The sequence below is a fragment of the Oncorhynchus nerka genome, linkage group LG27, assembly GCF_034236695.1.
Source record: "Oncorhynchus nerka isolate Pitt River linkage group LG27, Oner_Uvic_2.0, whole genome shotgun sequence".
In the NCBI taxonomy this organism is placed as follows: domain Eukaryota; kingdom Metazoa; phylum Chordata; class Actinopteri; order Salmoniformes; family Salmonidae; genus Oncorhynchus; species Oncorhynchus nerka.
Window position 1 is genome coordinate 48,658,716 of NC_088422.1, and position 28,000 is coordinate 48,686,715.

The 28,000-nt window shown below is 41.6% G+C and overlaps 1 protein-coding gene and 1 long non-coding RNA gene across 14 annotated transcripts; one reads left to right on the forward strand and one right to left on the reverse strand.

Moving 5' to 3' along the window:
- The first annotated feature begins 4 nt into the window (after positions 1-4).
- On the forward strand, positions 5-20,158 carry LOC115111918 (uncharacterized). Of its 12 annotated transcripts, none has more exons than XR_010461521.1 (7): positions 5-217; positions 5,088-5,830; positions 6,446-6,525; positions 11,089-11,161; positions 11,556-11,676; positions 11,803-11,884; positions 13,301-13,791. It is a non-coding gene; the product is annotated as an uncharacterized LOC115111918 (long non-coding RNA). The 12 variants fall into 12 exon arrangements; XR_010461522.1 differs by having other exon boundaries at positions 31-217; positions 5,593-5,830; XR_003860855.2 differs by lacking the exons at positions 5,088-5,830; positions 13,301-13,791 and adding exons at positions 17,397-17,451; positions 19,174-20,158 and having other exon boundaries at positions 58-217.
- wsb2 (WD repeat and SOCS box containing 2) lies at positions 19,565-27,352 on the reverse strand. 2 transcript variants are annotated; one of them, XM_065011721.1, is made up of 10 exons: positions 27,024-27,352; positions 25,523-25,730; positions 24,618-24,786; positions 24,238-24,449; positions 24,001-24,132; positions 23,750-23,853; positions 23,406-23,602; positions 23,217-23,306; positions 23,015-23,131; positions 19,565-20,892 (listed from the first exon to the last, which is right to left on the reverse strand). In XM_065011721.1, exons 2-10 carry the CDS (start codon positions 25,554-25,556, stop codon positions 20,682-20,684), a joined length of 1,266 nt encoding a protein of 421 aa, XP_064867793.1. In that variant the 5' UTR covers positions 25,557-25,730; positions 27,024-27,352; the 3' UTR covers positions 19,565-20,681. The 2 variants fall into 2 exon arrangements, with proteins under 2 accessions (XP_064867793.1, XP_029494315.1); XM_029638455.2 differs by lacking the exon at positions 25,523-25,730.
- Between the last annotated feature and the right edge of the window lie 648 nt (positions 27,353-28,000).

Below are 28,000 nucleotides of genomic sequence, written 5' to 3' on the forward strand. Positions count from 1 at the left end.
AAGATTAATTTGACTCCGCCCACATTAAATAAACGGATACGATTGGTTGCAAACATGCCGTAAAATCTAGTTTAGTGACGTAAAACACATTTTGTTGAAGTCGAGCGCGCCAAGAAAATTTTGCCGATTAGTGAAGCACTCTTTTCTTGCTAACTAAATCAACGATTCAAATGGCAACGACTAGCTAGATACCGTTGCAGTCAAGAAATTTGCTATGGTAAGTTGAATCAGCTAGCTAGTTTACGTGTTGCCAGCAACGTTACGTTTAGCAGGATTTAGCTAGGGTTGTCACTAGTTAACACAGCCACAAACTCATAATTCTGGCTAAACCCCGCCCATTTCTACAAGTTATCTCCTTAAAATGATTTTAGACGTAACCACACTGCTAATCTTATGTCTATCTATATTCATAAATGAAGACTACATAGCTAATTGTTGTAGCCAATGTTTATTTTGTGGCTGTGTAATGACGGTGGTTGTGTTATCTAGTGGAAACCTTTAGCTACTGTAGCTCGCCGAACTTCAATCAATGTTTCGCTTGTGTGTGATGTGTATTTTCGCTGACTTGTAAACGTTATTGTCATGAACATCTTACCATGCATGTAAGATGTCAATGAATATGACGTTACTTTTCGTACCGCTCCCTGAGTTATTGTCCGACACATACCAGCTCTAGCAAGAACTGGTCCCTAGCCCGACCGCGGTCCCGCAATGTTATGTTAAATGTATGTGACGCAGTCCCGGTCCCAGCAATTTTTCAACCCCTAGTCAAGATCAAAATGCTCAAAAGAGATTCTCACGTAGCCAAATGTATTAGGCTATCGGTATTATTGGGCTTTATCAGCCAATAGGGTAGATGTAGTTTGAAAGATAGTAGAGTTGGGGCGAAATATAGGAGAGCAAACACTTGACTTGAGCTACATTTTACATAACATTTAGAAGCGGAACAATTTGCAAACTGAGTAAAATATATGTATTATTAATATTTAATTCCTGTCAATGTTTCATATAATGTTTTTCTGAATCAAAACGGGCTTTAGGTGGGCGTGACAAAGGGCGCAGTCGCCATATGACCTACAGATGCACATGCGTTTTGCAGTATGTTGTTTTTGCTGGATGTCTAAACCCCATTTTCCGTAGGTGATGCAAACGTGCTTCGCAAGATCAGTTGAGCCCTGTTCGACCAAAGCTAATATTAGAACAGATGAACGTTATTCTTTGGTCGTTTTACGGGTTTCATAGGCTGGCAGAGCTACCAACAGACTGGCGCGTACAATGGCGCATTACAACAATGAATTTATTTCTATTCTTCTGTCACATTCATCTCTAGCAACATCAATAAATTGAACTGGCTGTTTTCATATAGAGTACTGATTTCAAATCACTAGCTTGCCCAGCATGATGGCATGCTAAATTATGCACAGAACAGTTGTGTGTATTGATTTTGCACGCCATTATGTTGGCTGGTTTGCAGTACCCAAGTGTAGTAATGATGAATTGTCCCAGTGTCATTCTTGCAAAAGACACATTTCCATTTACACAATCATCATGATCATTTTGACCTCTGTATGGTCCTTCCCAATAGATCACTTTTACTTCCATCTGTACTGCCGCATGGTAATGCCACACATTATTGGGCACAGACAACACCACAAAGGGCAAGAAGGTAGAGATAACTATACATCACACGAAGCAGCCACAACTGTCAGTATGAGTGAGTCTTTGAATGAGGAGATAGAGATAAAACTGTCCAGTTTGAGTGTTTGTTGCAGCTGGTTCCAGTCGCTAGCTGCAGCAAACTGAAAAGAGGAGCGACCCTGGGATGTGTGTGCTTTGGGGACCTTTAAGAGAATGGGACTGGCAGAATGGGTCTTGTATGTGGAGGATGAGGGCTGCAGTAGGTATCTCAGATAGGGGGGAGTGAGGCCTAATAGGGTTTCATAAAGAAGCATCAACCAGTGGGTCTTGCGACGGGTATACAGAGATGACCAGTTTACAGAGGAGTATAGAATGCAGTGATGTGTCCTATAAGGAGCATTGGTGGCAAATCTGATGGCCGAATGGTAAAGAACATCTAGCCGCTCGAGATAATCCTTACCTGCTGATCTATAAATTATGTCTCCGTAATCTAGCATGGGTACGATGGTCATCCGAATCAGGGTTATTTTGACAGCAGGGGATGAAAGAGGAGCGATTATCATAGAGGAAACCAAGTCTAGATTTAACCTTACCCCGCAGCTTTGATATGTGCTGAGATAAGGACAGTGTACCGTCTAGCCATACTCCCAAATGCTTGCATGCGGTGACGACCTCAAGCTCTAAACCCTCAGAGGTAGGAATCACATCTGTGGGGAGAGGGGCATTCTTCTTACCAAACTACATGACCTTTGTTTTGGAGGTGTTCAGAACAAGGTTAAGGGCATAGAAAGCTTGTTGTGCACTAAGAAAGCTTTGTTTTAGAGCGTTTAATACAAAATCCGGGGAGGGGCCAGCTTTAGTATAAGACTGTATCATCTGCATATAATGGATGAGAGAGCTTCCTACTGCCTGAATTTTAGAGTAGGGTCTATCTGCAGATGGTGTTTACTACATGCCAGGGGCCTCTACACGTCATAAACAACATGCTTCACCCACTGCCACTGAGGCTGCTAGCTAGCTAGGACGCCGGGACACAATGTGCAACAAAAGTTCAACATTCACCTTCTGCTACCATTTCTGTCAAGCCGTCTATGCATACAATTTCATGCATATATTCGATAAATCCAACATACGCACCACACAGAACACACTGCAGCTGCAAGGCAAACACAGCGTTTCATGGAAATGAATGTACTTATGGTGTACCAAAACGCATGCTGGTGTGACCGAGGCGTTACAGCAAGGGTAGTCACTACCTGGTGGTTTGAAACTATTCTGTGAAATACGGTTTGATTAGTGGAAGGAATCAATGTGATTTGGGTTGGCTACACTAGCTAGCTACTTCCCTTGCCGCAACATTAACAGAATTGCGGAAAATCAGTGTTCGGCAGGCGGGGGCAAAATACACTGTACCGGCGTCCCCTAGCCTAGCTAGCTAGCAGCCTACTTCGGTGGGTTTTTTCGGTGGTTGGCATCCAATGTTGGTGCATTACTGCCACCTACTGTGCTGGAGTGCTGGCCAGAGACGGCGCTAGCAGCCTCAATGGCAGTGGGCGCGACATGTAGTTAGTGACACATAGTGGGCACAGAATGTAGTGGGGGTGTGGCATGTAATACTGAACAAAAATATAAACTAAAAATGCAACAATTTCTTTACGATTTTACTGAGTTACAGTTCATATAAGGAAATCTATCCATTTAAATAAATTAGGCCATAATCTATGGATTTCACATGACTGGGAATACAGACATGCAGCTGTTGGTCAGAGATACCTAAAAATAAAATGTTTTAACAAGTCAGTATCTGGTGTGACTACCATTTGCCTCATGCAGTGCAATATTATAAAAAAATATAGGTCCATTATCTTTTCTGCATACTTTATTTTAGTCGTTAATGTTTACAAAGAAAGTGTTTTTCAATCCAAAATATTTTATATTGATTTATTTTTACTAGAGGTCGACCGATTATGATTTTTCAACACCAATACCGTTTATTGGAGGACCCAAAAAAACGATGTCGATTAATCGGCCGATAATTATTATTATTATTTTTTTGTTTGTAATAATGACAATTACAACAATACTGAATGAACACTTATTTTAACTTAAAATAATACATAAATAAAAATAAATTTAGCCCCAAATAAATAATGAAACATGTTCAATTTGGTTTAAATAATGCAAAAACAAAGTATTGGAGAAGTAAAAGTGCAATATGTGCCATGTAAAAAAGCGTTTGAGTTCCTTGCTCAGAACATGAGAACATATGAAAGTTGGTGGTTCCTTTTAACATGAGACTTCAATATTCCAAGGTAAAAGGTTTTAGGTTGTAGTTAATATAGTATTTATAGGACTATTTCTCTCTATACCATTTGTATTTCATATTCCTTTGACTATTGGATGTTCTTATAGGCACTATAGTATTGCCAGTGTAACAGTATAGCTTCCGTCCCTCTCCTCGCCCATACCTGGGCTCAAACCAGGAACACATCGACAGCAGCCACCCTCGAAGCAGCGTTACTCATCGCTCCACAAAAGCCGCGGCCCTTGCAGAGCAAGGGGAATAACTACTCCAAGTCTCAGAGCGAGTGTTGTTTGAAACGCTATTAGCGCGCACCCCGCTAACTAGCTAGCCATTTCACATCGTTTACACCAGCCATTAGGCTGATAGGCTTGAAGTCATAAACAGTGCTGTGCTTGCGAAGAGCTGCTGGCAAAACACACTAAAGTGCTGTTTGAATGAATGCTTACGAGCATGTTGCTGCCTACCATCGCTCAGTCAGACTGCTCTATCAAATCATAGACTTTTTTTTATTTTTATAACATAACACACAGAAATACAAACCTTTGGTCATTAATATGGTTGAATCCGGAAACTATAATTTTGAAAACAAAACATTTATATTTCAGTGAAATAAGGAACCGTTCGGTATTTTATCTAACGGGTGGCATCCCTAAGTCTAAATATTCTTGTTACATTGCACAACCTTTAATGTTATGCCATAATTACGTAAAATTCTGGCAAATTAGTTCGCAACGAGCCAGGCGGCCCAAACTGTTGCATATACCCTGACTCTGCGTCCAATGAACGCAAGAAAAGTGACACAATTTCACCTGGTTAATATTGCCTGGTAACCTGGATTTCTTTTAGCTAAATATGCAGGTTTAAAAATAAATACTTCTGTGTATTGATTTTAAGAAAGGCATTGGTGTTTATGGTTGGGTACAGTCCTCCAATGATTGTGCTTTTTTCGCAAATGCACTTTTGTGAAATCATCTCCCAGCATTGCATCGATTATAAGCAACGCAGGACACGCTAGATAAACTAGTAATATCATCAAGCATGTGTAGTTATAACTAGTGATTATGATTGATTGATCGTTTTGTTATAAGATACGTTTAATGCTAGCTAGCAACTTACCTTGGCTTCTACTGCATTTGTGTAACAGTCTCCTTGTGGAGTGCAACGAGAGGCAGGTGGTTATAGCGTTGGACGAGTTAACTGCAAGGATACAAGATTGCAAGAATGGATCCCCCGAGCTGACAAGGTGAAAATCTGTCGTTCTGCCCCTGAACAAGGCAGTTAACCCACCGTTCCTAGGCCGTCATTGAAAATAAGAATGTGTTCTTAACTAACTTGCCTAGTTAAATAAAGGTATAACAATTTTTTTTTTAATCGGCGCCCAAAAAATACAGATTTCCGATTGTTATGAAAACTTGAAATCGGCCATTCCGATTAATCGGTCGACCTCTAATTTTTACACTATTTGGACTTAAGTGACCCAAAAGCCCAAGGATTTACTTGGCATGAGGATGTTTTTCAGTGGCAGGGACTGGGAGACAAGTCAGGATCGAGGGAAGATGAACGGAGCAAAGTACAGAGTGGTCTTTGATGAAAACCTGCTCCAGAGCACTCAGGACCTCAGACTGGGGTGAATGTTCATCTCCCAACAGGAGTAGCTTCGGGACAAGTCTCTGAATGTCCTTGAGTAGCCCAGCCAGAACCCGGACTTGAACCCGATCGAACATCTCTGGAGAGACCTGAAAATAGCTGTGCAGCGACGCTCCCCATCCAACCTGACAGAGCTTGAGAGAATCTACAGAGAAGAATGGGAGAAACTCCCCAAATACAGGCGTGCCAAGCTTGTAGCGTCATACCCAAGAAGACTCAAGGCTGTAATTGCTGCCAAAGGTGCTTCAACAAAGTACTGAGTAAATGCTTATGTAAATATAATATTTCTGTTTTTTATTTTGAATTAATTTACAAAAATGTCTAAAAACCTGTTTTCACTTTGTCATCATGGGGTTTTGTGTGTAGATTAATGAGGGAAATAAACAATTGAATCAATTTTAGAATATGCTGTAACTGTCAAGCCTGCTCCCGCTCTTCCCCCCCCTGGCTCTTGAGGGCGCCAGGCTCCCCAGCATTGTGCACTCCTGCTATCATCATTACACACACCTGCCTTCCCCCCGTCACACGCATTAGCGATTATTGGACTCACCTGGGCTCAATCACCTCTGTCATTACCTTCCATATATCTGTCTGGTTCCCTGCTCTGTTCCCTGCTTTTGCATTAATGTTTGTATGTCTTTGTATACCCGTGTGCTGATGCTGTTACTGTCCTGTTACCTGTCTGTTCCGCATTAAATGTTCAACACCCTGTACCTGCTTCTCATCTCTGGTGTCGGTCCTTACAGTAACGCCACAAAATGTGGAAAAAGTCAAGGGGTCTGAATACTTTCAAAATGCACTGTATCTGTTATTATAACAAATTATTGTTCTTACATGTTAATGCATTTATTTTAGCTAAACGTGTCCGACGACCGAGGTGTTGATGTTGTTTGAGGACCCATCCTGAGTTTTGCCAGCACCAGCACCATATTCAAGTAAGACAATAATAATAGTGGATGTGAATCTTTCCTTTCAAGCACAATTCGGTCCGCATCTTGATACATGGGTTCCGATACGATAAAATAACAATTATTTTAGTTTGAAATGATTCAGTGAAATAGTTTGATTAGTGGAAGGAATCAATGCGATTCGGTTCAGGATTCAAAACGATTCGATGCACTAACATTTATTGCATGAACACATTCATTTTACAGTCTATATTAAATGCTGATGGCGCTCAGGAGCTGGGCCTTTCTAAACTGGATCTATCTGATCTGACTTCTCTGAGCTGAGTGACACTCTGTTTGTGTGAGTGAGTGCTTTACAGTGTATGGTGTGTGTATGACCCTGAGCTGAGCATATGGGCAGACTGAGCATCTATAACTATCGGATTAGGTGGGGGACAGGCAATCTGAAATCCCTATCACCCACTGAATCACTTGCCATTTTAGCAGATACATTTTTTTTTTAGCAAGTCAAATGTTAATATTTATCTTTAGAAATTAGCTTTGACTTAGCCAATTAATATAACACAGATATTTATCTGTGATGAAGTCTGATTGGCCAAGTTTCAGATCAATCACTCCCACTTGAGTCCAGTTGCAGAAGAAGGTGTGGTTTAGTTAGGTTCTTTTCATAACGTATTATGGCTATAACAGTCTGTACTTTCTTTGTGCAGTCACAAAACCTATTTCAATGTTCTTGTCATTTCCTTGTGGTTCCTTGCATACCAAAATTGACATGCTAATAACTTCAGATCTATTGAATGCTCAAAAATATCTCAAATTCATTACACAAAGTGAGAGACATAGCATAATTACACAATTATTCATTTGTTATGATGGATATCAGAAATACTCTTTGGAACTCTGTGTCCTTTGGAAAAAGTACAATATAAGGTTTTTGTCTTTTTTTTTTGCAGCTTTTCACTTTAGCAATCCGGTCCCTTGGTATCATACAGAGCCTTACACTCTGCAACATCTCTTTGTCGTGCTAACGTAAAGGGCCTCCCATTGATTGGGAACCATTTGGGGCAGCCTCCACCGAGGATAATTCCTTTGACATTCAAATTGTGGCCATTTGACGGCCGGGTTCTTTCTTAGCTGGGTGTCTTCCTGGATGACGTGAAGCCATTGAAGAAGAATGGGGATCTTTCTCCCCCATGGAGAGTTGTCTCCTATGAATTGAGGAGTTTTATTGTCACATTCACTGGATAGGTTTAGTGAAATGTGTTGTTTTATGGGGTCAGCCATGGTAGTAGGGGGCCCCTGGAGCAAATTAGGTTTAAGTGCCTTGCTCAAGGGCACATCAACAGATTTTTCACCTTGTTGGCTCAGTTACTGGCCTAACGCTCTAACCGCTAGGCTACTTGCTGCCCTAGTAGACGCCTCAATCCTGTGTTGACTGTAGATGTTGATTGGAAGAAGGTGTCCTTCCTAGTCAGACGGTGTGGACGAGGTCGGGGGGGGGGGGGGGGGGTGACTCTGCTCTACCGCCTCAATCAGATCGACAGCGTCATTGCGTTTTGGTACACCAGCTTTGGATTTCGGCCCCTTCTCAAAAGTGAAGGGTTTTGACCTTTTGAAACTTTATGGAGCAGAGCTCTTCTCCCGCTCCAACCGAGTGCAGCTTGCAAAATTATTGCTGTCCTTCTTGTGAAATTACAACTTTACCCTGTTCATGTACAAATGACCAATGCACTGACGACTGTTTAAAGCAAAACTACCAAAGCTATTTCTTATGGTGAACACGCCAATCGAAAAGCCCCAATCAGCAGTTAGATGTGAGTTGCGTCCACTCCGATAGCCTAGCCTACACAACTTCACTGGTAAAACACCATTTTCTACACCGCATTTGGTAACAATGACCGAGCAAATTACATTGGGTGTCACCCAATTAATAAAGCCTATGATTTGACATTGCGAAAGCCATTTTACAAGCATTTGAATGCGGAAGGTGCTGCACAGATGTACAAATATTAGATCAGGGATGAGCCTACCTCTCGTTGGCACGAGCAGCTATGCTCTGTGCGCACAGCTGTTAACTGACTTCCAGATCAGTGACTGTCATGCACATTTACATGCTTAATTAAATTTTGGCAAATGGATGAGATGATGCATAAATTCAGTCACAAAAGATTAGACGTATTTTCAGGGGGGTACAATTAAATGAGTAAAACATTTTAGTGAACTGGCGGTTCATAATGTTGAATTAATTTTCTGATGACGCATGCAACTTTTGGATCGGTTTGGGCTCCCGTGGACCCGGCACACTCCTATCTTAAACGATCCATATCGGTAAATCGTTACAATCCCTAACAATAATCATTTTAGAGAAGTAGGTCTTTTAGCTACCATATCGCAATCAGTTTCCCAGTCTTTTCAGCAAGGACAAGGGAATGTATGTTTCATGATTAGCGACTCATGGTGTAATTGTAACAGCATACAAGAACTCAAGTCCTTTTGTTCACCTGACCTAGAATTCCTCACAATCAAATGCCGACCGTATTATCTCCCAAGAGAATTCTCCTCTGTTAATGTCACAGCTGTGTATATCCCCCCTCATTACCACGGCCCTCAATGAACTTCCCTGGACTTTATGCAAACTGGATACCATATATCCTATGGCTGAATTTATTGTAGCGGAGGACTTTAACAAAGCAAATTTGAGAACAAGGCTACCTACATTCTATCAGCAAACTCTGAATCACTGCTACTCTTTCTTCCGCGATGCAGACAAGACCACGACTCCAATTTGTTCCTTCCTAAAGGCATAAAATCAAACAGGATGTACCCGTGTTAAGTAATATTCAACGCTGGTCTGACCAATCGGAATCAATAAGACATTTAAACGTGTTAACCCTCGCAAGGCTGCCAGCCCAGAAAGCATCCCTAGTCGTGTCCTCCGAGCATGCTCAGACCAGCTGGCTGGTATGTTTACGTAAATATTCCATCTCTCCCTGTCCCACTCTCCCTGTCCCAGTCTGCTGTCTCCACATGCTTAAAGATGGCCACAATTGTTCCTGTACCCAAGAAGGCAAAGGTAACTGCACTAAATTACTATCGCCCCGTAGCACTCACATCTGTCATCATGAAGTGCTTAGACCCACTTCAATTTGCTTACCTCCCCAATAGGTCCACAGACGATGCAATCGCCATAACACTGCCCAATCCCATCTGGACAAGAGGAATACCTATGTAAGAATGCTGTTCATTGACTATAGCTCAGCATTCAAAACCATAGTACCCTCAAAGCTCATCATTAAGCTAGAGGCCCTGGGTCTCAATCCCACCCTGTGCAATTGGGTCCTGTACTTCCTGACGGGCCGCCCCCAGGTGGTGAAGGTAGGGAACAACACATCCTCTTTGCTGATCCTCAACACTGGGGCCCCACAAGAGTGCGTGCTCAGCCCCCTCCTGTACTTCCTGTTCACCCATGACTGCGTGACCATGCCCTCATCCAACTCAATCATCAAGTTTGCAGACGAAACAACAGTAGTAGGCTTGATTACCAATAACGGTGAGAAAGCCTACAGGGAGGTGGTAAGGGCACTCGGAGTGTGGTGTCAGCAAAACAACCTCTCACTCAACGTCAACAAAACAAAGGAGATGATCGTGGACTTCAGGAAACAGCAGAGGGAGCACTCTGAGTACACATCACAGACAAACTGAAGTGTTCCACCCACACAGACAGTGTGGTGAAGAAGGCGCAACACCGTCTCTTCAACTTCATGAGGCTGAAGAAATTTGGCTTGTCATCTAAAAGCCTCACAAACTTTTACAGATGCACAATGAGAGCATCCTGTCGGGCTCCATCACGGCCTGGTATGGCAACTGCACAGCCCACAACCGCAAGGCTCTCCAGAGGGTGGTGTGGTTTGCACAACGATTCACCGGGGGCAAACTACCGGCCCTCCAGGACACCTACAACACCCGATGTCACAGGAAGGCCAAAAAGATAATCAAGGACAACAACCACCCGGGCCACTGCCTGTTCACCCCGCTACCATCCAGATGGCGAGGTCAGCACAGGTGCATCAAAGCTGGGGCCGAGAGAATGAGAAACAGCTTCTATCTCAAAGACTGTTGAACAACCATCCCTACATACAGTTGTTAAATCATTGGCCACTTTAATAATTGGTTCACTAGTCACTTTAATAATGCCACTTTTAATATTGTTTACATATCTTGCATTACTCATCTCATATGTATATACTGTATTTTATACCATCTTTTGCATCTTGCCTATGTCGCTCTGTCATTGCTCATCCATATATTTATAGATATATGTTCTTATTCCATTCCTTTACTTAGAGTTGTGTTTATTAGGTAGTTGTTGTGGAATTGTTAGATTACATGTTAGATATTGCTGCACTGTCGGTACTAAAAGCACAAGCATTTCACTACACTCGGAAGAACATCTGCTAACCATGTGTATGCTACCAATGAAATGTGATTTGATTTGAACACATGATTATTTAAAGTCCCCGTATCCTACACAGGCAGCCCTTACTTCAATTCACAAAATGTGTGTTTATTTTTTTGTCTTTGTCTTCCAAGAAGGGTTTCAAGTTGGTGATACTGGACGAGGCCGATGCTATGACCCGGGATGCCCAGAATGCATTGCGGCGAGGTAACCATCTGCTTTGATGTGGTCAACTGCTGTGCACCAACTGGCCAAATGAGCTGCCTGCCAGCTATCCAGTCATTTCCAGTCATTCTCACTGATTAAAAGATGTGCTTACTGTAACATGCGATAAGAGATGACAAACAAAATGTTGAATGCATTTAGGAGGGGGATACTGCATATTACCCTGTTATTACTGCTAATGATTTACAATATGAATGTGCTGCAATTGCTTGTAATAGATCCCACTGATTTAACAGCGGGTTAATATTTTGTATTTTACATTTTTATGAGGTTATGTCCGCTGATCTTCAGAACATTGACATCCATTTCTCCCTTCCTCTCCTCTTGCTTCCTCTCCATTATCGATCTTCTCCACCTCGCTCTTCCACTCCTACAGTCATTGAGAAGTACACAGAGAACACGCGTTCTGCCTGATCTGTAACTCCAGATGCACCAGGTTCCGTCCTGTCTCAGGACCAGATGATCCCCAGGCTGGAGTATGTTATCCAACAGGAGAGGTGAGGGGGTCTAGAGAGGCCCGAGGGTATCTGGAGGGGCAGGCTTTTAGTGTCCCAGAAAGACACTCTGTGCTGGGTTTTATTGTTGCCTTTTAATCAGAGGCGTGTCTGATCTTGTCCCCGCAGCATTGATATAACTCCAGATGGAATAAAAGCTATTGTGACCCTATCATCGGGAGACATGAGAAGATCACTCAACGTACTGCAGGTACTTGAAAAACCTATTACCAGTGTGTAGCTAAATGTAGTCAATTGCATCACAGTGTTCAGTTTTTTATTGCTGATCAAAATGAATGAATGTATTAACTAGTGATGGTCACCAATATGGAATATCGATATTAGTAGCATTTTTTCGATTTCATATTGATGTATCAGTTTGAAAAAATACATTGCAACTGTGTGAATGTTGCACTTTTCGGTAAAGTCTAGACTTCTGCTTGTGGATTGCCCATTGGGACAGGTGTCAATGTTCTGGTAGCATAAACCTACCTAACCAGTTTGAATACAATGGGAAGCCCACAGTTGATGGCCCATCAGCAGGCAATTAAATAAGCTAATTCAAGAACCTGCCTTGTGAGAAGGTCTGTGAGAGGGTTTTCTGCATACAGGAACAGTCATTTATACTTTTTTACAGAACAGTGTAGGTTAAAGCTAGAATCGTTAATTTCAAAATATCAAAGTGGCTCCCCGCCTCTGTTTTGGTAAAAAGATGAGGGATGGGCCTGGATAAATGTAACCACTGTCAAATTCATAGACCGAGCTGCCTACGGGTGCAAGGACTAACCATCCATGATATCAACATTTGAGTTTTATTCATGTTTTGAGGCTATACCGTTTTTATTTACATTGTTTACAAACATTGGAGTAAAACAAGCTGATATTTTGGTGGTTTCTGATGGGGTATGATAGTTGAACTAAGCTCATGAGGTATTTATGTTATATTCTCCAAGAATCAATGGGTATATATCATTAATGTATAAACCAAAAATGGATGTAGCAACTAAGGATTATAAGCTTTAAAGACGTCCTCCAGAGATTTTTTTAATGTTCTTGTTGAAAAGCGATATCCTAAATAATGTACACATTAAAGGTAAAACAATATGTTTTGAGCAGAATAGTGTTTTTTTTGTTGACACAACTGCATACTTTTAAGGAGTAAGGCATTCAAGGAGTTGGTCCGATGTGATGTCATCAGCCTCCCACTTGCTTGAAGAACAATAGAGGACAAAATAGGAAAGGCCTACCCACTGGTGTCAGATCATACCTGGACCACCTATTGAGATGTACCTTTTGTTAAGTAAATTGGGTGTTTAACGAGGTCAAAAGGAGACTGGAGTAGGTACTCCTGTCAAGTTGGTTGTTGATCATTGCTAGACAGCCATTTTCAAGTCTTTCCATAGATATTCAAGCCCATTTTATGTCAAACTGTAACTAGGCCACTCAGGGACATCGTCTTGGTAAGCAACTCCAGTGTATATTTGGCCTTGTGTTTTAGGTTGTTGTCCTCCTGAAAGGTGATTTAATCTTCCAGTATCTGTTGGAAAGCAGACTGAACCAGGTTTTCCGTTAGGATTTTCCCTGTGCTTAGCTCTATTCCGTTTCTTTTTATCCTCAAACTCCCTAGTTCTTGACGATGACAAGCATACCCATAACATGATGCAGCCCACACCGTGCTTGAAAATATGAAGAGTGGTACTCAATGACATGTTGTGTTGGATTTGCCCCAAACATAATGCTTTGTATTCAGGACATAAAGTACATTTCTTTGCCACATTTCTTTGTTGTATTTAAGTGGCTTATTGCAAACAGCATGTTTTTGAATATTTTTTTATTCTGTACAGGCTTATTTCTTTTCACTCTGTCAATTGGATTAGTATTTTGGAGTAACTACAATGTTGTTTACCCATGCTTAGTTTTCTCCTATTACTGCCATGTAATTGTTTAAAGTCACCATTGGCCTAATGGTGAAGTCTCTGAGCAGTTCCCTTCCTCTCCGGCAACTGAGATAGGAAGGATTCCTGTATCTTTGTAGTGACTGGTTGTATTGATATACAAAGTGTTATTAATAATGTCTGCTTTAAAAAATAAAATAAAAATGTTTTACACATCTTCCAATACTTTGCAAGGCATTGAAAAACCTCCCTGGTCTTTGTGGTTAAATCTTTATTTGAAATTCCCTGCTCGACTAAGGGAACTGTTCAAAAAACATGTTAAACACTATTTTTGCACAGAGTGAGTCCATGCAACTTATTATGACTTGTTAAGCACACTTCTACTCGTAAACGTATTTAGACTTGTCATAACCAAGGGGTTGAATACTTAAGACATATCATTTTTTTTATTTTAAATTAATTAGTAAACATTTCCAAAAACATAATTACACTTTATGGGGTATTGGGGTATTGTGTAGGACAGTGACACAAAATCTCAATTTAATAAATTTTTAATTCAGGCTGTAACATAACAAAATGTAGAAAAGGTCCAGGGGTGTGAATACTTTCCGAAGGCAATGTATATTGTCATGTTATATTTGGTAGATCTATTCTAAACAGACACAGTATATGAGAGAAGACCTACCAGGCCAGAATTTGATACTATCTGCACTGTGACTAGATGTTTTCTTGGTCTGGTGTCCTGAGACACCCCTCGCGGTTGCCATGACTACCGGTGTTTTCACGGTAGGAGGAATGGCTTGCACTCGGTAGTATGGTACGCACCACTACTGCTACGATTTAGCATTGAAATGAACAATATAGCGAGATTTCGTTTTTTATGATCATGAATAATTGTCTTATTTCTGAGGTTATGTATTTCTGTTCTTACGTAACTATCTTGGCAGATTCATCAGGCCTTACCATAGAGGACTTCATAGTTATTTATAATTCTCATCAATTTTATGATACACTTCTGTAGGGTATAATAAAGAGGTGTCCCTCGAAATATAAAGAGGCAATGGTGATAATGTGATAAGTGGTTTTACATTTATTTTATTTGAACCTTTATTTGAACTAGGCAAGTCAGTTAAGAACAAATTCTTATTTACAATGACTGCCTACCCCTGACCAAACCCTAACCCGGACAACGCTGGGCCAATTGTGTGCCACCCTATGGGACTCTAGGCTTGTGATACAGCCTAGAATCGAACCAGGGTCTGTAGTGGCGCCTCTACCACTGAGATGCAATGCCTTAGACCGCTGCGCCACTCAGGAGCCCAGATGATGATCTATTGATCTATTAGCATTTTCACTGTAGGAGTCCGGTCCCTAAAAAGTGCAGTACATTAATCAATACACAAAATCATAAGATTAGGCCTACAGTTTAACACCAATGCATTTGAGGAAAGTAAGGCAATCCACTTGTATACTTATTCATCTGTGTTGAAATCTGATTGGCCAAGCTTCAGATCACTCACTCACTCACTCACTCGAGTCCAGGTGTGAAAGAAGGTGTGGTTTAGTTAGGTTCTGTTCATATATATATATATTATGTCCATAACGGTCTGTACCTTCTTTGTGCAGTCACAAAATCTATTTCAATTTCATGTAATTTCCTTGTGGTTGACATGGCAATAACTTAATATTCATGATTGCTTGAAAATATCTGAAATTCATTACACAAAGTGAAAGACATACAGAATTACAGTCGGTAATTTGTTTTACGATGGCTATCAGAAATAATAGTTTGTGCCTTTTCATTGTAGTCGTCCAGTCCCTTGGTATTACCCAGGGTCTTCACTCTGCTACGTCTCTTCATTGTGCAAATGTAAAGGACCTACTATTGATTGAGAACCATTTGGGGCAGACTCCACCGAAGCTAATTCCTTTGACATTCAAACTGTGGCCATTTGACGGCAGGGTTCTTTCTTAGCTGGGTGTCTTCCTGGATGAAGTGAAGCCATTGAAGAAGAATGGGGATCTTTCTCCCCATGGAGAGGTGTCTCCTGTGACTTAAGGAGATTGGTTGATGCCTCAGCCCTGTCTTGATTGTAGATTTAACATATTTTGATTGGAATAAGGTGTCCTCCCTGGTCAGACAAGGACAGTGTGTGTGGGGGGGGGGGGGGTCAGACCGACAGCGCCATTGCGTTTTGGTACACCAGAAGTACATTCATCTCCAGCAGAACACTGTGTTTGCCTTACAGCATTGCGTTGCAGAGGCAGTTGCAGTGCGTTCTGTGTGTGTGTGTGTGCCTTCGGAAAGTATTCAGACCCCTTGACTTTTCCACATTTTGTTACGTTACAGCCTTATTCGAAAATTGATTTTTTTTTAAAACAACATTTTCCTCATCAATCCACACACAATACCCCATAACGACAAAGCGAAAACTGTTTTTTAGAAATGTGTGCAAATGTATGGGGGAAAAAACACCTTATTTACACAAGTATTCCGGCCCTTTGCTATGAGACACGAAATTTAGCTCAGGTGTATCCTATTTCCAGTGATCATCCTTGAGCTGTTTCTAGAACTTGATTGGAGTCCACCTGTGGAAAATTCTATTGATTGGACATGACTTGGAAAGGCACACACCTGTCTATATAAGGTCCCTCAGTTGATGGAACCAAGATTGAACTCTTTGGCCTAAATACCAAGCATCACTTCTGGAGGAAACCTGGAACCATCACTATGGTGAAGCATGGTGGTGGTAGCATCATGCTGTGGGGAGGTTTTTCAGCAGCAGACTGGGAGCAAAGTACAGAGAGAGAAAACCTGCTCCAGAGGGCTCAGGACCTCAGACTGGGGTGAAGGTTCACCTTCCAACAGGACAACGACCCTAAGCACAGGCAAAAAACAGAAGTGGCTTCGGGACATGACCTTGAGTGACCCAGCCAGAGCCCGGACTTGAACCCAATCAAACGTCTCTGGAGAGACCTGAAACTAGCTGTGCATCAACGCTCCAACCTGACAGCTTGAGAGGATCTTCAGAGAAGAATGGGAGAAACTCCCCAATTAAAGGTGTGCCAAGCTTGTAGGGTCATACCCAAGAAGACTCAATTCTGTAATCGCTGCCAAAGGTGATTCAACAAAGTACTGAGTAAAGGGTTTTGAATACTTATGTAAATATAATATTTCTGTTTTTTATTTGTAATAAATTAGATACAATTTCAAAACCTGTTTTTTTCTTTTGTCATTTATGGGGTATTGTGTGTACATGAGGGGGGAAATATAATTGTATCAATTTAAAAATAAGGCTGTAACGTAACAATGTGGAAAAAGTACTGTGGTGTGAATACTTTCTGAAGGTATCCAAGGTATGCATTGAATTGTATGTGTACATTTCCCAAAAAACATGCGACTGTCTGCACACGTGTGGTAGATACATTAATTCAGTATAGTTGCATAGCTACTAGGGCTGTTACAATATCAGTATCATAATATTTTTTTCATGGGTAACCATGAAGCAGACCTAATTCTTTGGTACTTTAAAAAGCTATGGAAAATGTTGTGTGCTATAGCTTAGAAAATAAATAAATACTCCCAACTCTAGGGCTGTTTTCCTGAAGAAGTTAAATCCACTTTTTTTGTTTCCTTGCCATGATACTAACGAGTTTCGAGATACTGGTGTCATCCCGGCTGAATGTTCCGCATCATCGACGCTGCCGGTCTGAGGCGTAGGATCAATGCGTGACGTTGCTACACCTGTTAATTTTAAGATGCGAGGTTTTGAGGTATTTGAAACACTTCTTTGGTATAAATTAACCATGTATTTTGGTTTCTTACAGTGGACTTTCCTCCTGTGTTTCGGATGGGTTTGCTTATCAAGTTGGCAGATATTGAGTAAGTGCTTATGTACAGTGGGGCAAAAAAGTATTTAGTCAGCCACCAATTGTGCAAGTTCTCCCACTTAAAAAGATGAGAGAGGCCTGTAATTTTCATCATAGGTACACTTCAACTATGACAGACAAAATGAGAAAGAAAATCACATTGTAGGATTTCTAATGAATTTATTTGCAAATTATGGTGGAAAATAAGTATTTGGTCAATAACAAAAGTGTATCTCAATACTTTGTTATATACCCTTTGTTGGCAATGACAGAGGTCAAACGTTTTCTGTAAGACTTCACAAGGTTTTCACATACTGTTGCTGGTATTTTGGCCCATTCCTCCATGCAGATCTCCTCTAGAGCAGTGATGTTTTGGGGCTGTTGCTGGGCAACACGGACTTTCAACTCCCTCCAAAGATTTTCTATGGGGTTGAGATCTGGAGACTGGCTAGGCCACTCCAGGACCTTGAAATGCTTCTTACGAAGCCACTCCTTCGTTGCCCGGGCGGTGTGTTTGGGATCATTGTCATGCTGAAAGACCCAGCCACGTTTCATCTTCAATGCCCTTGCTGATGGAAGGAGGTTTTCACTCAAAATCTCACGATACATGGCCCCATTCATTCTTTCATTTGTCCTGGTCCCTTTGCAGAAAAACAGCCCCAAAGCATGATGTTTCCACCCCCATGCTTCACAGTAGGTATGGTGTTCTTTGGATGCAACTCTGCATTCTTTGTCCTCCAAACACGACGAGTTGAGTTTTTACCAAAAATGTATATTTTGGTTTCATCTGACCATATGACATTCTCCCAATCTTCTTCTGGATCATCCAAATGCTCTCTAGCAAACTTCAGACGGGCCTGGACATGTACTGGCTTAAGCAGGGGGACACGTCTGGCACTGCAGGATTTGAGTCCCTGGCGGCGTAGTGTGTTACTGATGGTAGGCTTTGTTACTTTGGTCCCAGCTCTCTGCAGGTCATTCACTAGGTCCCCCCGTGTGGTTCTGGGATTTTTGCTCACCGTTCTTGTGATCATTTTGACCCCTCTGGGTGAGATCTTGTGTGGAGCCCCAGATCGAGGGAGATTATCAGTGGTCTTGTATGTCTTCCATTTCCTAATAATTGCTCCCACAGTTGATTTCTTCAAACCAAGCTGCTTACCTATTGCAGATTCAGTCTTCCCAGCCTGGTGCAGGTCTACAATTTTGTTTCTGGTGTCCTTTGACAGCTCTTTGGTCTTGTCCATAGTGGAGTTTGGGAGTGTGACTGTTTGAGGTTGTGGACAGGTGTCTTTTATACTGATAACAAGTTCAAACAGGTGCCATTAATACAGGTAACGAGTGGAGAACAGAGGAGCCTCTTAAAGAAGAACTTACAGGTCTGTGAGAGCCAGAAATCTTGCTTGTTTGTAGGTGACCAAATACTTATTTTCCACCATAATTTGCAAATAAATTCATTAAAAATCCTACAATGTGATTTTCTGGATTTTTTTCCTCATTTTGTCCATCATAGTTGAAGTGTACCTATGATGAAAATTACAGGCCTCATCTTTTTACGTGGTAAAACTTGCACAATTGGTGGCTGACTAAATACTTTTTTGCCCCACTGTATCTTCAGTATTGCTGTTGCTTATATACCCAACAAATTGTAAGTCACTTTAGAAAACAGCGTCCGTTAAATGTGAATTAGGATGACTGATATGTTACACTTTTTTGATAATGTGTTTTGTTCTTATAGGTATCGGCTGGCCTCGGGACTCAACGAGAAGACCCAGTTGAGTTTCGATGAGAGAGATTTGGGTCAATGATGCCACCCAGACCAGCGGTCCCCAAACAGTCACAACCATCTAGTACAGTGCTTCCCAAACTGTGCCCCCCCCAAAATATGTATTTTTTATTTTTAAGGAAATCGGTGCACCTTTCAACTTACTCTTGAAAGTTGTAATAGGAGAATGCACAAGATGTAATTTTAAAAATGGGTAGTGCATCGTCAGTTTTCCTCTTGTTATTTCAGTCATTGCATACCTTAGAGCTATTTATAACTTTTCAGAAATGTCCATGTCAGCTAATGTTTTTTTAGCCCATAGATTTTGTTGTAATGTTTGAGACTCAAATAACATAAATACACATTAGACATGGCAACATTTTATAGAATTCCAAGAAAATTATTGAAAACGGCAACATATTCTCTGCACCCCTTCACAAAATGTTTGAATTGCAGGAAAAAAAGCTTTAAACTTGCCACATTTTCTCTCCAACAAGAGGGGTGTGAACAGTTTGTGTCATGAACAGTGCTTGTTCCCAAATAACTAGTCGTGGCGCAAACGCGGGAGGGGGCGGATGCTCCCAATTGCTGGAAGGGGGGCCTGAGTGAAAAAGTTTAGGAACCCCTGATCTAGTACACATTGGTCACCTACCAAGTTCTTGGAGAGCTACGGGGTGTGCATGATTTTGTTCCAGCCCATCTTTAACACACCTGATGCAATTAATACATTGCTGGTCGAGACCATGGTTACTTGAGTCAGGTGTGCTAGTGTTGGGCAGGGACAAAAGGCCTGCGCACCCTGTTCACTAAAATATAACATTTATCAATGAAAGCGACAGGGGAGAGAACTCTTGAGACTAACGTCATAAAGACACACTTGTGTTGTCCCCGTTTGCTCAATATTCCTTTATGTCCATTAAGTTGAATTTCTGTGTTTAATAAAATTGTAATTTATGTATTTTTTAGACTGTCATGGAATTATGATTTAATAGACCAATTTACACAATACAAAATGTATATTTACTCTCAGCAAAATTACACAAATGTCACTTTACATACTATAATATATCCGTAGCACAAAATATAGATCTAGTAACTTCCATTTTTTTGGTGCAATTTATGTAAATTTGCTAGGATTTAAGAGTTTTTTTTTTTTTTTTAGTTCATCTGTATAATCACTAGCTAATTGCATCCAGGTGAATTTCCATTTTGACATCCTGAGAATTTCCTTGGACAAATAGCTGATCAGACATGACTGATTTTGTGTAAACCACAAAGTATCCACTCCACTCAAGGTCCTAAAAAGTCCCATCATTTCAGTCAGACAACATTCCCACAAACTTTTTATGCATTTGTAAACGAGGCAAATAATAAGCTCTCCTCCTTTGACTGTTCCATCATTAGTCAGTCAATACTTCAATCAACTCAAATGCATTACAAATGGAGTCCAGAAACATTCCCTCCACCCATTCCAAAAGTCACTATTCCTCCTCATCCGAGGAGCGGTCAGATCGTGCTTCTGAGTGGTCCGGGATGTCTCTGTAGGTGAGGAACTCCAGGATCCTGCGTGGTATGGGGAGGGCCTCCACCTGGTGTGTGGAGACTGAGTGGCGCAGGACGGAGCGGCACAGGTGGCACAGACTGGGCACTGACCTGGGAACCATCCAAAACCTCACGTGGCCATCTCTGGTCCTGCAACAATAACACACAGGGTATTAGCCAATTTGTTTGCCTTGTTTTAACCTTCCTACATGGATATGCTAACTAAATAAGACCCATTTCTAAAAAGACAAACTGCAACAACATTGGGTGTCGTGTCCAAAATCTGTCTTGCCCACTACTTACTTAAACTGCAGAACGTACGGTTTAGTATGTAGTAAGCAACTAATATCAGCATACAAGGCTCATCCTAATTAGAATGCGTCATCTAATGCGCAATTGCGTTCCTTCCCAACATTAGTTTATTTTGGTACAGCGCGTCCCCTCAGCTGATTATAAGCTGTTGTCAGACTAGGGTTGCAAAGCTACTGGTAATTTACTATAGTAATCTTTGGTAATTAACATACATTTTTTGGCAATCTATCGTAACTTTGGTAATTTATACTTGAATAACTTTTAAAAACTATTCATATATGATTCATTTTTCATATCTGTGTCCATATTGTCCATGAGTTTCTAGTAGATAGACCATATGGTTCAAGAGACAATCGCCTAATTAATGAAAAAAGCATCGACCTAACAATGGCATTATCAATTAACTCTGGAACTCTTCTAACTATTGACTTTTTTCACAACTGCCACCAGTTTGACGCCAAAACAGTGTACTGAATACAAAGACAGTAAAATAAATGTGTATTTTTTTATATATATATATATATATAATAATTACAGACACCTGTGATAATCTGAAGTACTCAAAAGGGCCACTAGATGTCTTGTGATATATTATATAAATATTATATATATATTATATATTATATAAACCCCTTGAAAGACACCAAAATTCTAGTAGTTTACTAGTAATATACCCATATCAGACACACATGGGCCTCAAAAGACGATTCCCTTAATAGTGTGCAGAGAACTGGATGAAAATTCCAAATGAGTATGACATCCTGGCATTTAAAGCACACTAAACCTATAAAACTAAAAAAATTCTGCATACCTAAAATGCCTACTATTTAGAAAACGCAAGTACAGTTATTCGGATACGGCCAGGATCTTAGAGGTGCATCTGAATGAGCTTTCTTTCCTTGCTTCCTGATCCCCATCTGCACTGCTATGAGAGACAGGTGAAGGCAAATTCCTAGGACCATATTCACAAAGCCCTCTGGAAATTGCTTTCAACAGACTCACATCAGTGTAAAATAAGGGGGTATTGTCTTCCCCATCTATCCAATGTTATTAACTCTACCCTTGTAATTCATAGTTGATTATATCCAGGCCTGACAGAGCTTGGATGCATCTAAAACGAGTTAGTGGTCCAAACACACCAAGACAATCATGAAGAGGGCAGGACAACACCTTTTCCCCCTCAAGAGACTGAAAAGATTTGGCATGGGTCCTCAGATCCTCAAAAAGTTCTACAGCTGCACAATTGAGAGCATCCTGACCGGTTGCATCGCCGCCTGGTATGGCAACTGCTTGGCATCTGACCGTAAGTCTCTACAGAGGGTAGTAGTAAGGTACTACTCAGTACATCACTGGGGCCAAGCATCCTGCCATCCAGGACCTATATACTAGGCGGTGTCAGAGGAAAGACCAAAAAAATGGTGAAAGACTCCAGTCACCCAAGTCATAGACTGTTCTCTCTGCTACTGCACGGCAAGCAGTACCGGAACACCAAGTCTATGACCAAAAGGCTCCTTAACAGCTTCTACCCCCAAGCCATAAAACTGCTGAACAATGAATCAAATGGCCACCCATACTATTTACATTGACCCCCCCCCCCCCCCCCATTTGTTTTTACACTGCTGCTACTCACTGTTCATTATCTATGCATAGTCACTTTACCCCTACCTACATGTTCAAAATTACCTCAACTAACCTGTACCCCTGCACATTGACTTGGTACCGGTACCCCTTGTATATAGCCTTGTTATTGTTACTTTTTATTATTTTTTTACTTTAGTTTATTTGGTAAATATCTTTCTTGAACTGCATTGTTGGTTAAGGGCTTGTAAGTAAGCATTTCACGGTAAGGTCTACCTGTAGTATTCGGCGCATGTGACAAATAAAGTTTGATTTGATTTGTAGGAGGCTCATGTTTGTATCAAGTTATTCTAATGAGAATGAGCCAGTAAAGTAAATCTACCCTGTGGCTACGACTCCCCCTTGTGGATGGAAGTTGCAGCACAGCCCATTGGAGGTACGGTCCTCCTTGGTCTGCATCACCATACCCCTCTGTCCTGGCTCCCACATCTGGAGGGCTCTGTGAAACACATGAAACAGAAGGCCTAGCACTTTCTCTTTTAAATTTGTTGAGAAGGGTGCAAAGCTCTTAACTAAACTCTTACCTGTCTTCAGTAACAATGGCCAGTTGCAAACCCTCAGGGGAGAATCTCAATGATGAGATTTGGTTCTGTCCATACATCTCAGAGCAATCCCTATTGGAAAGAAAAAGCAACAATGTGTCAACTAATGCACCACACATATCACACCATTATCCTGCTACACACATCAAATCATTATCCACACAGATGTACATTAGAGAAGACAATTTCTGTGCAGTGTAGGGATCCCACAGATCGATCCACCAACTGGAACCACTGAAGGCTGCAGTGGCGAGCAGTGCCCCATCGGGAGAGAAGTCACAGGAAGCTAACAGGTAGAATGTCTTGTGGTTGATCCCCGTTAAGTTCCTGATGAAGGTGTATGACCGCAGGCTCCATAGACACACCATCTGGTAAAATAAAAAAACTTTTATAGCCTTTTCATACTACCATGCTGAGTCAAACCAAACTCTGCTTGCTCAGACATTTCCTTTTCAGCACGGTTTCAGCAACTATTGTGGTTCTCTTGGAGAGTCCTCTGCTGAGGGGCAACTCACTCTGTCAAACCTGCCGACCGATGCGATCATGCTGCAGTCTGGTGAGACACTACAGCAGCTGACCCAGTCCTTGTGGCCAGAGAGGACATGTGGCTCCTTTTCACCTATGGAGAGCAGAGAAAAAGATACCGTATATAGAAGTTTAAGGTAAATTCCATATGCAATAAAAATTAACATGAATTTCAGCATTGAAGAAGATGAGAGAAATGTCCTTTGGGGGAATGCTTTTTAGATGTATAACAATAGCTGACCTTTCTGGGTTAGATCCCATATCCTTAAGGTTTTGTCTCGAGAGGATGATATAAGGGTGAGCTTTTCGTTGGGAGTGAAGACCAGGTCCCTTGCAATACCCTCATGTCCTTTGAGGTCAAACCGAGGCTGACCTGAAAATGTAATCAGGGCACTGTGAGTTGCACGTTAACATTAGAGACTTGGCATCATGTGGTCAATAAATGAAATAGAGCAGTGTCCTAAGTTGCATATCCCACCAGTTTCAACATCCCATATCTTGATCACTCCATTCTCTAAGCCAGTTGCCAGAAGCAGTCTGGATGATTCTCTCTCACAGGATGCTGCTTTTTCTCCAGGTGCTGGTGTCTTTGATGGACGTGGTCCAAACGCCAGCCCCCACACTGTCTGACCACAGTTCAGGGTCTTGTCCTGTCTGTTGCTCTCTAGGGCAATCTCAACCCTATTGACCCTATATGGACAAGCATTGACAGTAAACAAATGAAGAATAAAACTCAAGAGTTGCTGATGAATAACATCAAGACCTTCAAATGAGGAAGGAGAGGAAGCAAGGAAGAATGGAAGGAAGGAAGGAAGGGGGAATATGTACAGGCCTATAGTCTTTAAAGGCTCGACATACTTATCATGCCGAAGCGGCCAGGCAATCACCCACACAATCCCGTGTCCCATGGACCATGCAAACCAGGATCCATCTGGAGAGAAATCAACACTCCACGTCTCGCAGCCAGCACGCCCCTCCAGCGATGGAGGGTGGGCGGATTTCAATTCCAATATCAGCCCATCGGAAGCTGTGAGAAGCGAGAAGTTAGAATAGAAAAAATGTCTGTTGTTGGACTACCACAATACAGTACATTTGAGTGAATATTCCACATGAACTCAGCAAAAAAAGAAAAGTCCCTTTTTCAGGACCCTGTCTTTCAAAGATAATTCGTAAAAATCCAAATAGCTTCACAGATCTTCATTGTAAAGGGTTTAAACACTGTTTCCCATGCTTCAATGAACCATAAACAGTTAATTAACATGCACCTGATGGACGGTCATTAAGACACTAACAGCTTAGACGGTAGGAAATTAAGGTCACAGTTATGAAAACTTAGGACACTAAAGAGGCCTTTCTACTGACTCTGAAAAACACCTAAAGAAAGATGCCCAGGGTCCCCGTGAACGTGCCTTAGGCATGCTGCATGAGGACTGCAGATGTGGCCACGGCAATAAATTGCAATGTCCGTACTGTGAGACACCTAAGACAGCGCTACAGGACGGACAATCGATCGCACGTGTAACAACACCTGCACAGGATCGGTACATCCGAACATCACACCTGCGGGACAGGTACAGGATGGTAAGTCGCTCTGGATAAGAGCGTCTGCTAAATGACTTAAATGTAAATGTAATGTAAATGCAACAACTGCCCGAGTTACGCCAGGAATGCACAATCCCTCCATCAGTACTCAGACTGTCCGCAATAGGCTGAGAGAGGCTGGACTGAGGGCTTGTAGGCCTGTTGTAAAGGCAGGTCCTCACCAGAAACAACGTTTGGAGGTGGAGGGTCCGTCATGGTCTGGGAAGGTGTGTCACAGCATCATCAGACTGAGTTTGTTGTCAAACGCTGTGCGTTACAGGGAAGACATCCTCCTCCCTCATGTGGTAATCCTTCTTGAGGACTCATCCTGACATGACCCTCCAGCATGACAATGCCACCAGCCATACTGCTCGTTCTGTGCGTGATTTCCTGCAAGACAGGAATGTCAGTGTTCTGCCATGGCCAGCGAAGAGCTCGGATCTCAATCCCATTGAGCAAGCCTGGGACCTGTTGGATCGGAGGGTGAGGGCTAGGGCCATTCCCCCCAGAAATTTCCGGGAACTTGCAGGTGCCTTGGTGGAGGAGTGGGGTAACATCTCACAGCAAGAACTGGCAAATCTGGTGCAGTCCATGAGGAGGAGATGCACTGCAGTACTTAATGCAGCTGGTGGCCACACCAGATACTGACTGTTACTTTTGGAACTTTCTGGAACTTGTTCAGTTTATGTCTCAGTTGTTGAATATTGTTATGTTCATACAAATATTTACACATGTTCAGTTTGCTAAAATAAATGCAGTTGACAGTGAGAGGATGTTTCGTTTTTTATAGTATATTTGTTAGTGCAACAGCTGTTCAGTTGGCAATTTTTCCCTTTCCTTTCTCCCAACTTCTACATGGGATTGACTGTTTCTGAAAGCTAGAAAGGAAACAAAAACATAAGGTGTTTTAACAGGGTGTTGGGTCCCTACGAGCCACCAGAACAGCCTTGGCATAGATTCTACAAGTGTCTGGAACTCTATTGGAGGGATACTACACCATTATTCCACAAGAATCAAAGTGTTAATTTGAGTTGAGATCATAGGATATGGTTTACATCAGTGTTCCCCAACTGGCAGCCCCCATTTTCTTTGCCCCCACCCAAAACAAAAAAAGAACACACCAGCAAATCAGCTCCAAGTGATTTTAATTTTGGAAATCTGTTCCAAAGTATTCCCACCCATAATACAGAGACATATGTGATCATATACACATGAAAGCAATGTTTGAAATTATTGTTTTAGTTAAACGTTATATCTGTGTGGGCTTCTTGCGGTCAATTTGCAGTCTACAAACTATTGGTAATTATGTCCGCTCAATGTCCGCTCATCCGCTCAAAGAGAAAATCGTCCCGCAGCTGAATCTAGTTTTACGTCGTTTTCATGCTCATCAAATCATTCATTGACCACCACTTGTGCCCTTTGAATGCGGTCATTGTCATCTTGGAAGAAACCACTCCCACCAGGATAGAAATGATTAATCATAGGTTGAACGTGATCACTCAGTATGGCTGTGTATGTATTTATTGGCGTTTACCTTGCCCTCAGTGGACCTAAACCATGCCAGCAAAATGCACCCCACACCATAACAGAGCCGCCAGAACCCTAATTTACTCAAGTGTTTCCTTTATTTTGGCAGTTACCTGTATAGTTTTATTATAGTCCTATAAATAAAATGGAACCTACCTGGCCGTATGCGCCGATTGTTGTCTTTCAATGAACACATTTTTGCAAATTTTAGATGTTGACGGAAGCAGGTTATCACATTCTTGGTCGGGTTACTGTCTATACTTCCTGATTATCTAACAATGACGTCTAGTCAATAATCCCATGTTAAAATGCCATATTCCGAGAGAAAAATAGAGCGCATACTGTATATTCGGAACGCTAAATGACGTGATATAACCAAATAGTGTTTTTTTAAGCTTTCGGTAGAGAAATGTAAATCAAAGAAGAATTCATCTGATTTCCTGTACAGTAAAATTCCATCCCTCCAATGCGATAGGATTGGCTACCTTGCCACACGTGCCCTTATTTTCTATTAAGTAACATGGACTCGTCATGGGCTTGTTTGATCTATTGATAAGCATACTCATTCACATGGACATGTCCGCCCCACATTTTGAAATTGCAGTTTTGTCCCCACCAGTTTTATCATTGTAATGTCATACAAAATAGGGCTCCGTGAACTTTAGGACCATGCGGACGCCTCGGGACGTCGGGTAGGCTGTTTGGAGTGTTTATCCAACTGGATACAAAAAAAATAATTATGCTCCCACCACTTCTTAAACTATAGTTGCACCCCTGCTCATTACAACTTGTAAATTGTATACGTTGTTCATGAATAAAAAGAGAGAGCAAAACAATGTACAAAACATTAGGAACACCTGCTCTTTCCATGAAATAGACCGCTCAAACTTAACTCTGGACCTCGAAGCCAGCTCCTCTTCATTTTTTCATTGTTCCCCTCTAATCAGGGATTGATTTAGACCTGGGACAACAGGTTTGTGCAATTCATTATCAGGTAGAACAGAAAACCAGCAGGCTCCGGACCTCGTAGGGTAAGAGTTGAGTATCCCTGAAATAGACTGACCAGGTGAATCCTATGATCCCTTATTGATGTCACTTGTTAAATCCCCTTTAATCAGTGACAATGAAGTGGA

Bases quoted from the DNA above. Each gene is read 5' to 3' on its own strand.
- wsb2 (XM_029638455.2), bottom strand. From the start codon at position 27,063: ATGTGTTCATTGAAAGACAACAATCGGCGCATACGGCCAG. The intron at 23,307-23,405 runs GTACATCTGTGT...TCTTTCCAATAG, and splicing joins CAGAAATTGTCTTCTCTAAT to GGATTGCTCTGAGATGTATG. The intron at 23,132-23,216 runs GTAAGAGTTTAG...TGTGTTTCACAG, and splicing joins GCCATTGTTACTGAAGACAG to AGCCCTCCAGATGTGGGAGC.